Consider the following 13017-nt stretch of genomic DNA (forward strand, 5'->3'; position numbering starts at 1 on the left):
AACAATCAGCAAAACTAAAAAGCAACCGACAGAATGGGAGAAGATATTTGCAAAGGACAGATCAGATAAAGGGTTAGTAACCAAAATCTATAAAGGACTTATCAAACTAAACACCCAAATAACAAATAATCCAGTGAAGAAATGGGCACAAGACATGAATAGACACTTCTCCAAAGAAGACATCCAGGTGGCCGACTGACACATGAAAAAATGTTCAACATCACTCATCATCAGGGAAATACAAATCAAAACCACAATGAGATACTACCTGATACCTGTCAGAATGGCTAACATTAGCAACTCAGGCAACAGATGTTGGCGAGGATGCAGAGAAAGAGGATCTCTTTTGCACTGTTGGTGGGAATGCAAGCTGGTGCAGCCACTCTGGAAAACAGTATGGAGGTTCCTCAAAAAATTAAAAATAGAACTACCCTATGACCCAGCAATTGCACTACTAGATATTTATCCAAGGGATACAGGTGTGCTGTTTCGAAGGGACACATACATCCCAATGTTCAGAGCAGCATGATCAACAATAGCCAAAGTATGGAAAGAGCCCACATGTCCATCAATGGATGAATGGATAAAAAAGATGTTGTGTGTGTGTGTGTGTGTGTGTGTGTGTGTGTGTGTGTGTGTACACACACACACACACTCACACAACGGAATATTACTCGGCAATCAAAAAGAATGAAATCTTGCCATTTGCAACTATGTGGATGGAACTGGAGGGTATTATGGTAAGCGAAATTAGTCAGCAAAAGACAAGTATATGACTTCACTCATATGAGCACTTTAAGAGACAAAACAGATGAACATAAGGGAAGGGAAACCAAAATAATATAAAAACAGGAAGGGGGACAAAACATAAAAGACTCTTAAATATGGAGAACAAACAGGGGATTACTGGAAGGGTTGTGGGAGGGGGATGGGCTAAATGGGTAAGTGGCATTAAGGAATCTACTCCTGAAATCATTGTTGCACTATATACTAACTAATTTGGATGTAAATTTAAAAAAATAAAATTTTTAAAAAAAGAAAGAAAGAAACCAACCTAAGGCAACCATGTAACATTTGGAGGCTCTAACACCACTTAGAAAACATGAAGGCCATGTCACAAATAAAAGTTCTGAAGTATCCTTCTGAAGACCTCTCCCTTTTACCCATATCTCAGAACTCACGTGAGCTTTAAACACTGCAGGCTCCTCTTACCCATGACCAAGGAAATCACTGAGGACCCTCCAAGCCATGCAGCTGGAAAGCATTAACGGAAATCTCCTTCCCCACTAGGGATCCCTAGCTGCATTGGTTTCAACTCCAGAAGAGTTGAAGTGGTTTCAACTCCAGAGCCTAACGATCCATTTTAATAATATGGCATTCAAAAAACTATGGTACTGCTTCTGGTTTACAGTGTGGCATATAAGAAGCTTAAAGTCACCAATCCTAACACGTAAAAAGCTTGATAAACTGAAAAATCAACAACTCCTCTTAAATTCGACAGAGGTGGGGTCAGAGAGGCACCACTGTCCCCAGAATTGGAGACACCAACAAGAAAATACAGAGAATAGAACTTGTCAGAGCATAAACCCAAAAGGATAAACCTTCACAGGAACCAGTGCCAAGGCAGGGAAACCTGAACTGTAACTGACAAATTGCTAGACACAATTCTAAGGATAAATGTGAGAGATAAAAACTCCAGGGGGACGGAGTCATCAGGGCCCCCACACTTTTGTGAGTTTCACCTCCCAGAGGTTGACCAGGTTCTCACTGTGAATATCAGAGAAAAATCCCCTTGGGCCTCCCACAGGAGGTGGAGGGGGACCATTTTGAAATACATCAGAGCATTCTCTTCTTCTTAACAAGACCTCCCCTCAGGAGAAACTATTTAACCAAAGCCTAACCTGCTGGGACATTATCAGAGCCTAACTGACCTGGGGGAAGGGAAATATCCAACTTCAGCCACTCTAGCCCTCTGATCCCTCCCAAAGGGGATAGAAAAGACTGAGAAATGTGTGAAGTTCACAGTACACAAGTATAGATTCACTGAAACACTGAGACCTACTTATAGAACTGTAAAACACTTCAGGGAGCCTGGGTGGCTCAGTCGGTTGAGCATCCGACTTCAGCTCAGGTCATGATCTCACGGCTTGTGGGTTCGAGCCCCACGTCGGGCTCTGTGCTGGCAGCTCAGGGCCTGGAGTCTGCTTCCGATTCTGTGTCTCCCTCTCTCTCTGCCCCTCCCCAACTTATGCTGTGTCTCTGTCTCTCAAAAATAAATAAATGTAAAAAAAAAAAAAAAACAAAAAACTGTAAAACACTTCCCTGGCCCCACACCTTGCTACCACATTACCAAAGACCAATTTACAGCAGTTCTTTTTACCCAGCACATGATATCCAGGTATCAAGAAAAAAATTATAAGACATACTAAAAAGGAAAAAAAACACAGTTTGAAGAGACAGAACAAGCATCAGAACCAAACTTAGATATGGCAGGGGTTGTAAGAATAAGAATATAAAACAACCATGATTAAGATGCTAAGGGGGCTCTCTAATGGATAAACTGGACAGCATGCAAGAACAGATAGACAATGGGAGCAGGGCAGGGAAATTCAAAGAAAGAACCAAAAAGAAATGCTATCAATCAGAGACACTGTGGTAGCAATGAAGAATGGCTTTGATGGGCTTTATTAGTAGACTACACAGCTAAGTAAAAAATCTCTGAGCTTGAGGATATCTCAATAGATACCACCAAAACAGAAAAGCAGAGGAACAAAGACTGAAAAACACAGAACAAAATATCCAAGAACTGAGGGATGAGTACAAAAGGAATAACATACACATAATGGGAATTCTAGAAGGAAAAGAAAAAAAGGAACAAAAGAAATATTTGAAGCAATGATGACTGAAAATTTTGCCAAAATTAATGTCAGACACCACACCACAGATCCAGGAAGCTCTAAGAAAACTGAGCAAGATAAATGCCCCCAAAAAACCTATACCTAGGCACATCATTTTCAAATTACAGAAAAACAAAGATTAAAAAAAAAAAAAATCCTTAAAGAAGCCAAAGGGGAAAAAACATCTTACCTGTAGAGGAAAACAGATAAAAATTGTATCTCACATCTCCTCAGAAATCATACAAGCAAGAGAGAGGGAAGTGAAATACTTAAAATGCTGAGAGACAAAAACCACTAACCTAGAATTCCATAGCCCTGTCCTGTGAAAGTATCCTTCAAAAGTGGAGAAATAAAGACTTATTCAGACAAAACAATACAAAACCTGAGGGAATTTGTTGCCAGTAGACCTGTCTAGCAAGAAATGTTAAATTCTTCAGAGAGAAGGATAATCATCAAGGTCAGAAACTCCAATCTATATAAAGGAAGAAAAGCACAGGAGAAGGAACAAATGAAGGTAGACTAAACATTTTATTTTTCTTATTCTTTTTTTTTTTTTTTTAATGTTTATTTATTTTTGAGAGAGAGACAGAGACAGAGACAGAGCACAAGCGGGAGAGGGGCAGAGAGTGAGGGAGACACAGAAGACAAAGCAGGCTCCAGGCCCTGAGCTGTCAGCACAGAGCCCAATGCAGGGCTCAAAGCCATGAACAATGAGATCATGACCTGAGCCAAAGTCAGATGCTCAACCGACTGAGCCACCCAGGTGTCCCTTATTTTCTCATTCTTAATTGATCTTTGTTCAAAATAATAGTTTGTCCAAACAACACCAATAACTTGTGTGATTATGTATTATTATGTATATATGTACATATGCTTATATATAAATGAAGGACAGCAATAAGATATGAGAAATACATGGGAACTAGGATTATTCTACCATAAGGTGCTTGTACTACCTGTAAAGAGAGAGAGTATCATTTGAAAGTGGACTTGGATTACTTGTAAATGTATATATTGCAACCTCTAGGGCAACTACTAAAAAAAGTAAAATTAAATAAATAAATATAACTAATAGGCTAACAAAGGAGTGGAATCCTAGAAAAATACTCCATTAAAACCACAAAAAGCAGAAAAAGAGTAGCAGACAGAAACAGGAAGAAAAAACAAGGGCAACACATAGAAATCAGCAAGAAATACAGTAGATACAAAGCCAACTATATCAATAATCACTTAGAATCTCATTCCAAATGCATCAATTAAAAGACATTATTGATGTGGACCAAGAAACAAAACCCAGCTACATATTGTCCCCTAGAAACCCACTTTAAATATAAAGACACATATAGATTAAAAATAAATGGTGGGAAAAAGATATACCATGCTAACATGAATTTAAAAAAACTAGGGTAACTGTATTACTTTTAGACAAAGCACACTTCAGACCAAGGAAAGTTATTAGTGATAAAGAAAGGCATTATGTGATGATAAAGGGGTCAATTCTCCAAGAAAACATAATAATCCTTAATACATGTGTGCCTAACAGAACATCAAAATACATGAGGCAAAACTGACAGAACTGCAAGGAGAAAATAATGAATCTACTTATTGTAATGGAGACTTCAATACCCCTTTATCAGAAATGGAAAAATACATCAGGCAGAAAACCAGTAAGGACACAGTTGAAGTGATCAATACCATCAATAAACTGAGTATAATGGACATCTACAGACTACTTTGTCCAACAACTGAATACACATTCTTAAGCTCACATGAAACATTCACCAAGATAGATGACATTCTGGGCCATAAAGCACACCTTAACAAATTTAAAATAGAAATCATAATAATGTTTGCTCTCAGACCACAATGGCATTAAACTAAAAATCAATAACAGAAATATAGCTAGAAAACCCCAAAATACTTAGAGATTAATTTTTTTTTTAATGTTTATTTACTTTTGAGAGAGAGAGAGAGAGAAAGCATGAGCAGGGTAGGGACAGAAAGAGAGGGAGACACAGAATCCAAAGCAGTCTCCAGACTCTGAGCTGTCAGCACAAAGCCTGACGCGAGGCTCAAACCCATGGACCGTGAGATCATGACCTGAGCCAAAGTCCGATGCTTAACTGACTGAGCACCCAGGTGCCCCAAAATATTGGAGATTAAACAACACACTTCTAAATAGCAAGATTCAAAGAAGAAATCTCAGAAAATACTTTGAACTAAATGAAAATGAAAACTCACATAAAATTTTGTGGGGTACAGTGAAAGCAGTGCATAGAGGGAAATTTAGAGCACTGAATGCAAATTATTAAAAAGGCAGACCTAAAATCAATCAGCTAAGTTTCCACCTTAGGAAACTAGAAATAGAAGAGCAAATCAAGAAACTCTTGGGTGGCTTAGTTGGTTGGGTGTCTGGCTCTTGACTGCAGCTCAGGTCATGATGTCACAGTTCATGAGATCGAGCCCCCATGTAGGGGTCTGCACTGACAGCAGAGCCTGCTTGGGATTCTCTCTCCCCCTCTCTCTGCCTCTCCCCTGCTCACACACTCTCTCTCTCGCAAAATAAATATATAAACTTAAAAAAAAAAAAAAAAGAGCAAATCAAATCCAAAGTAAGCAGAAGAAAAGTAGGAATAGAAATTAAAGTAGAAATCAATGAAATTGGAAACAGGAAATTAATAGAGAAAATCAATGCAATCAAAATCTTGCTCTTTAAAAAGATATAATAGGGGTGTCCTCAGTTGGTTAAGCGTCCAACTCTTTATTTCTGCTCTGGCCATGATCTCATGGTTCATGAGATAGAGTCCCATAACAAGATCCAAGCTGACACCGCGGAGACTGCTTGAGGTTCTCTCTCCCTCTCTCTCTGCCCATCCCCTGCTCATACTCACTTTCTCCCTCAAGAAATAAAATAAAAAGATTGATAATTGATAAGTCTCTAGCAGGCTAAGAAAAAAAGAGGGCACAAATTACTAATATCAGAAATGAAAGAGGAGACATCATTACAGATCCCATGGACATTTAAAGGATAAATTCTATGAACAGGACACCTGGCTGGCTCAGTTGGAGAAGCATGTGACTTCTGATCTCAGGGTCATAAGTTTGAGCCCCACATTAGGTATAAAGATTACTAAAATAAATAAGTATTTTAAAAATTCTATGAACAACTCTATGCCCACAAATTTGATAACCTAGATGAAATAGACCAATTCCTTGAAAGACAACACCATTTGCCAAAATGCACACAAGAACGTGACAATCTCAATAGGCCTTTAGCTATTAAAGAGACTGATTCAATAATTAATAACCTTCCAAAACAGAAAGCACCAGGCCCACATGGGTTTGCTGCTGACTTCTACTAAACATAAAAAATTACATCAATTTTTTTAATATCTCTTCTAGAAGACAGAAGCAGATAAAATTCTTCCTGACTCATTATATGAAGCCAGCATTACACTAACAGCAACACCAAGGACATTACAGTAGTCCCCCTTATCCAACAGGGATGGGTTCTAAGACCACTCCCCCCAACCCACAGTGGATGCCTGAAACTGAGGATAGCACCAAACCCTGTATTTTTTCCTATACATGTACGCCTATGATAAAATTTAATTTATTAGGCACAGTAAGAGATTAACAATAACTTTTGTGAATATGGTCTTTCTCAAAATCTTATTGTACTGTACTCACCCTTCTTGTGGTGATATGAGATGATAAAAAGCCTACGTAATAAGATGAAGTGAGGTGAATGACATAGGCACTGTGATGTAGGCTACTACTGACCTTCTGACCATACATCAGAAAGAAGACCATCTGGGGGCACCTGGGTGGCTCAGTCGGTTAAGCGTCCGAGTTCGGCTCAGGTCATGATCTCTCGGTTTGTGGGTTCAAGCACCATTTTGGGTTCTGTGCTAACAGTTCAGAGCCTGGAGCCTGCTTCAGATCCTGCATCTTCCTCTCTCTCTCTCTGCCCCTCCCCCACTCACACTCTGTCACTCTCTCTCAAAAATAAACAAACATTAAAAAAAAATTTTTTGGGGGGGGTGCCTGGGTGGCTCCGTCGGTTGGGCGTCCGACTTCAGCTCAGGTCACAATCTCACAGCTCGTGAGTTCGAGCCCTGCATCGGGCTCTGTGCTGACAGCTCAGAGCCTGGAGCCTGCTTCGGATTCTGTGTCTCTGTCTCTCTCTCTCCCCTCCCCTCCTCTGCTCATGCTCTGCCTCTCTCTGTCTCAAAAATGAATAAACATTAAAAAAATAATAATAATAAATTTTTTTTAATTTTTTTTAATTAAAAAAAAATGGGGTGCCTGTGTGGCTCAGTCGGTTGAGCGTACAACTTCGGCTCAGGTCATGATCTCACAGCTTGTGGGTTGGAGCCCCACTGTGCTGACAGCTCAGAGCCTGGAGCCTGCTTCAGATTCTGCGTCTCCCTCTCTCTGCCTTTTCCCACTTGTGCTGTCTCTCTCTAAAATAAACAAACATTAAAAAAATTTTAAATATGGGGCGCCTGGGTGGCTCAGTCAGTTGAGCGTCTGACTTCGGCTCAGGTCATGATCTCACAGCTTGTGAGTTCAAGCCCCGCGTTGGGCTCTGTGCTGACAGCTCGGAGCCTAAAGCCTGCTTTGGAGTCTGTGTCTCCCTCTCTCTCTGCCCCTAACCCACTTGCATTCTGTCTCTGTCTCTCTCAAAAATAAATAAACATTAAAATAAATGTTAATGGGGTGCCTGGGTGGCTCAGTCGGTTAAGCGTCCGACTTCACTCAGGTCCCAATCTCGCGGTCCGTGAGTTCGAGCCCCGCGTTGGGCTCTGGGCTGATGGCTGGAAGCCTGGAGCCTGCTTCCGATTCTGTGTCTCCCTCTCTCTCTGCCCCTCCCCCGTTTGTGCTCTGTCCCTCTCTGTCTCAAAAATAAATAAACGTTAAAAAAAAATTAAAAATAATAATAATAAATGTTAATATAATTAATAAATAAATAAATAAGGACCATCTGTTTCCAGACTGGAGTTGACTTCAGGTATCTGAAACCACAGAAAGTGAAACCACGGAAAGCAAAAGTACAGAGGGGGGGAAGGGGTACTACTGCACAAGAAATTAAAACTACAGTCCAACATGTCTCATGACCACAGACATAAAAATCCTCAACACAATATTAGCAAATCATATCAGACACTATATACAAAGAATTATAAAAGCACAACCAAATAGGACGTACTACAGCTATGCAAGGCTGGTTCACATTTTAAAATCTAATTAATGTAATTCACTACTTCAATAGGCTAAAGAAATAAGATTTTATCAACAGATTCAGAAAAAGACTAACAAAACCCAACACCCGTAACTAAAAACTCTTGAGTAAGATGGGAACGGAGGGTAACTTCTTCAACTAGATAAAGAACATCTATAAAAAAAAAACACAGCTTGGGCGCCTGGGTGGCACTGTCAGTTAAGCGTCCAACTCTTGATCTCGGATCAGGTCATGATCTCATAGTTCATGAGTTCGAGCCACACGTCAGCCTCTGTGCTGATGGCACGGAGCCTGCTGGGGGCTCTGTCTCTCCCTCTTTCTCTGCCCCTCCCCACCTGTGCTTGCTCTCTCTCAAAATAAATAAATAAACTTTAAAAAAATCAAAAAAACAAACAGCTAACACCATACTTTATGATGAAAAATTCAAAACTTTCCTGCTAAGATCAGGATCAAGATCACTGATTTTCAAAATCATACTAAAAGTCCTACTTATAAGACAACAGGAAATAAAAGGGTACATTTTACAGAAATAAAACTTTGTTTGCAGATAATATGATTGTCTTTGCAGAAAATCCCAAAGAAATGACAATTAAAACTGGATTAAACAATTATAGCAGGGTTGCAGGATACAAGGTTAATTCAGTCTTTCCTATATAACAGTTTTCCTGTACACCAGCAATGAACAAATGGAAACTAAAATTAAAAACACAATATCACTTATATTAGCCCCACCTCTCAAAATGAAATACTTAGGTAATCCATCAGGTATTAGGTAAACCTAACAAAATATGTACAATATCTGTATGAGGAAAACTACGTAACTCTGACGAAAGAAATCAAAGAATTAAATAAATTAAGAGAGTCCATGTTCATGGATAGGAAGACGCAATACTGTCAAGATGTCAGATCTTCCTAACCTGATTTATACATATAAACTCAATGCACTCCCTTCAAAATCTCAGCAAGTTATGTTGTAGATACCAACAAATCGATTCAAAAGTTTATACAGAGAAGCAAACAATCCAGAATAGTCAACACAATATTGAAGGTGAACAGAGTTGGAGGACTGGCACAACACAACTTCAAAACTTACTATAAAGTAACAGTAATCAAGACAGTATAGTATTGGACAAAAAATACAAACAAATAGATCAGTGGAACACAGTAGAGAGCCCAGAAATAGATCCACATAAAGAAAGTCAACTGATCTTGGACAAAGGAGCACAGGCAATACAACGGGTATTTAAACTGGGCGTCTAGAAGCAAAAAAATTCATCTAAACACAGGTCTTACACTCTTTACAAAAATTAACTCAAAAAGAATCACAGACCCAAGTGTGAAATGCACAACTACCTATAAAACTCTAGAAAATAACAGGAGAAAATCTACATGACCTTGAATTTAAAGATAACTTTTTAGATGCAACCTCAAAGTCACAATTCACAAAAGAAATAATTGATAAGGTGGACTTTATTAACACAAAAACTTCTGCTCTGTGACAGTGTCAAGAGAATGAGACAACAAGCTATAAACTAAGAGGAAATATTTGCAAATGACCTATCAGATAAAGGACTATTAGCCAAACCATTAAAAAAAAAAACTCTTACAACTCAATAAAAACACAAGAAACCCAATTTAAAAATAGGCCAATGACTCTGACACCTCACCAAAGAAGATCTACAAATGGCAAATATGGAAATGATGCTTCACATCATAAGTCATCAGGAAAATGCAAATTAAAATAACAATGAGAAAGCCTTCCACTTAGAATCTCCCTGAGGTGTGCCTGGGTGGCTCAGTAAGTTAAGCATCCAACTCTTGATTTCGGGTCAGGTCATGACCTGCCAGCTCATAGGATTGGATGGAGCCCTGGGTCATCAGGCTCTGTGCTGACAGTGTGGATCCTGCTTGGGATTCTCTCTCCCTCTCTCTCTGCCCCACCCCCGCTCGTACTTACTCGTTCTCAAAATAAGTAAATAAAGATTAAAAAAGGAAAAAGAAGGAACTCCCTAAAGTGGGGAAGGGGCCCAAAACAGACTGTGGAGAAAGTCTCCTTCCTTTTGGTCTGGTACCAGGCATCAGTAAGGGTGTCAGGAGGTTCAGTTAAATAATTTTCAGAAAACATTTGTAGCAGGCTCATAAAACTTCAAGATCTTGATTCCTTTCTACTCAAAAAAATCAAACCACACATTTTGATTGTGTGTAGAGGTTGTTCAACTAAAGGAACATCTACTAATTTTTTAATTAATTAAATAGTGATATATACTACTACATACCTATTAAAATGGCCAAAATCTGAAATACTGACAACACCAAATGCTGGTGAGGATGTGGAGCAATAAGAATTCTCATTTGCTGATGATGAAAATGCAAAATGGTATAGCTCCTTTGCTAGAGGGTTTGTCAGTTTCTGATGAAATTAAACATACTCTTCCCATACAATCTACCAACTGAACTCCTTAGTATTTACCCAAATACAAAAGCCTGCACATTGATGTTTATAGGAGCTTTATGAATAGAGAATGTAGTGTGAGCCCACTTGACAGGAAAGATCTGCTAGAAGTGAGAAGTTTAAGAAACTCTTCACAACTGATACAGACACACCACATAGGCAAACACCCAGCATAATATGACCGTAACTTAAAATCCCCTATGAAAAAAAGCAAACTAAGATTCTGTGAGACATACTACCTACCCACATTTTATAAATGCTTAATTTCTAAAAGCATCAAAATCTTCTCTCTACTTATAAGCTCCAATCCATTACTGTGAAAAAAGACTATGCTATAAAACTGAGAAAATGCAAACCACAACTTTATAAAGCTTAAGCCATTTCTGTGACCCATCTCAGCAGATTGATTTTTCTGTTTTGTATTGACATTGGGAATATGGGGGCTGCTCATCCTAAAGCCACACAAGGCACTACTCCTGAAAGTGAGTTCAAAGAAATCTCTAAAACAGTATCAGAGATTGCTAACATCCAAATTAATCTATAAACGGAACTCACAGAACTGTCAGGAACTGGGGTTAAAGTTTTATAATAACAAAAATCTACTTTCTTCAAAGTTTTAGTTAGTGATTTTAGTGACAACAGGCCTGCAGAATATGCCAACAGGTAACAAAAGCTGATATTAAAAAACTCCTTACAGCAAAAACCAGAAGACCATAACCTCTATAAAGTACAGCAACAAGAAATCTCAAAGACCACTGACCTGGTCCTCCTCTTCATCCTCATCCTCTGCCAAACGTTGCCTGCCCACTTCATATAGCCTGCATACTGTGTCCATGTTCAGAGCATCCATGCTGCCTTGGTTCTGAAAATAAAACACCCAATCCACGAAGAGCAGTTAGTTTTCAGAAGGCTCACATCTACATCTCAGTTATAACTGGCACCCATGCACCTTGACCCTGTAACTGTCAAAGTTTCTGATACCCAAAATTCTTGAACTAACTCTGAAAATGTTATACCCAGGCCACAGAAAGGGAAAGAAAACAGGATAAGAAGGCTTTGGCAGGGCAAGGAATATTAAGCAAAAGAGAGACCACCATCCTCAGAATGAACCTGTCTTGCTCTGTCAAGAGATCCAGACTCCTCTCAGAAAGGGATCACAGTGACTCCAAGATATTAGACGATGGGACTGTCCATGATGTTTTATACTGGAATTTTCTTATTATTTCTCTTACAATGTAGATCTCTCCATCAAGCAAGTAGGTTATCAATAATCTACCTTTGGAAATGCATCAACTTTAGAACACATCTTAGATCAGACAAAATGCCTGTAGTATAACTTGAAAATGATCCTGAAGATCAAAACAAAACAGCAGGGTTTCTGCTAGCTCCCTTTACCTCAATGACAGCAAGATAGCAGTCTTTGGTGTCTGTACACAGGTCAAAGATGTTCCGTTTCACATCAATGGTTGCTGGAAAACAAAATGTGTCAAGACTCAGGATTGGACTATTGCTCTGACCTTAAAACCAGCTTTTCCTCTAAAGGAATTTCAAGGTGATTGCTCCTAAATAGTTCCATAACCTCTTGGCTTTTCAATGAAGAATTACAGAAAAGGATGATCTTAAATATGGAAAACCAAAACATGACAAAACGAACAATGTCTGCCCCTTCAAGCTTACCTATAGGTTTGTAGTCAGTTGCATTAAATGTTCGGAAGGATGATCCAAAAGGGCTTTTCATCCTCTCTTCCATTAAGTCATCCTCATCATCTGCCTGCAACATAGCTAATTGGGAGGAAGGGGGAAAGGGGGCCAAGGAGCAAAATACTTTTAGAAATCAGAAACATCCCCTATTCACAAGTGCAGAAAATATTAACGGACAATCAAGACTTCAGTGAGTTTCTTTGTAGTAAATTCATTCTATCTAATTAGTCCCTTTCAACGTATCCTACTAGCATACCCCGAACAGTATCCTCAACCTTTCATCTAGCTCCCAACAAGTGTTATAACTAAAGGCCAGCAACATCATAAAAGCACAAATGCAACAAGTTCATAAGGATACAGATGGGAAATTAATGCATGAAATTTCTTTCTGTACAAGATGTACTTGTTATCTTCACCCTAAATCAACACTATTTTCATCAATAAACTTTGTCACCATTTGTGCTATCATTTTATCTTTTAGGTTACAACCCTCAAATGCTTTCCAATTCATATTTGAGAGATATTTCCAAACCAAAAGTATCAAATTAATGAGAGGGGAGAGAAGGGAGAAAAAGAATAATGTAGAGAAGTAAAAAGTTTATTACCTCCATACATCACTGTCCCCGTGTGGTTGAACACAACACGACACTGATCCAGAGCAGGAACTGTGTGTAAAAGATGGAAAGTGCGAAGATCCCACTAGGAGGGAAGGGGTCAAGGAA

The 13017-nt window shown here is 39.0% G+C and overlaps 1 protein-coding gene across 15 annotated transcripts in view; it reads right to left on the reverse strand.

Moving 5' to 3' along the window:
- DCAF1 (DDB1 and CUL4 associated factor 1) overlaps nucleotides 1-13017 on the reverse strand; it is a 90110-nt gene that overhangs the window by 15576 nt on the left and 61517 nt on the right. For 14 of the 15 annotated variants that reach the window (XR_006199859.1, XR_006199858.1, XR_006199857.1 and 11 more), the window contains 4 exons: nucleotides 12901-12994; nucleotides 12272-12376; nucleotides 11990-12063; nucleotides 11355-11456 (listed from right to left, as the gene is read on the reverse strand). Coding sequence is in view for 10 of the 15 variants with exons in the window: in XM_042929511.1 (XP_042785445.1) it covers nucleotides 11355-11456; nucleotides 11990-12063; nucleotides 12272-12376; nucleotides 12901-12994 (375 nt within the window). In the remaining 5 variants the exon portion in view is untranslated. The remainder of the gene's footprint in view (nucleotides 1-11354; nucleotides 11457-11989; nucleotides 12064-12271; nucleotides 12377-12900; nucleotides 12995-13017) is intronic. The other variant, XM_042929509.1, reaches the window with a different exon arrangement.

Source organism: Panthera leo, chromosome A2 (assembly GCF_018350215.1).
Source record: "Panthera leo isolate Ple1 chromosome A2, P.leo_Ple1_pat1.1, whole genome shotgun sequence".
NCBI classification, from domain to species: Eukaryota; Metazoa; Chordata; class Mammalia; order Carnivora; family Felidae; genus Panthera; species Panthera leo.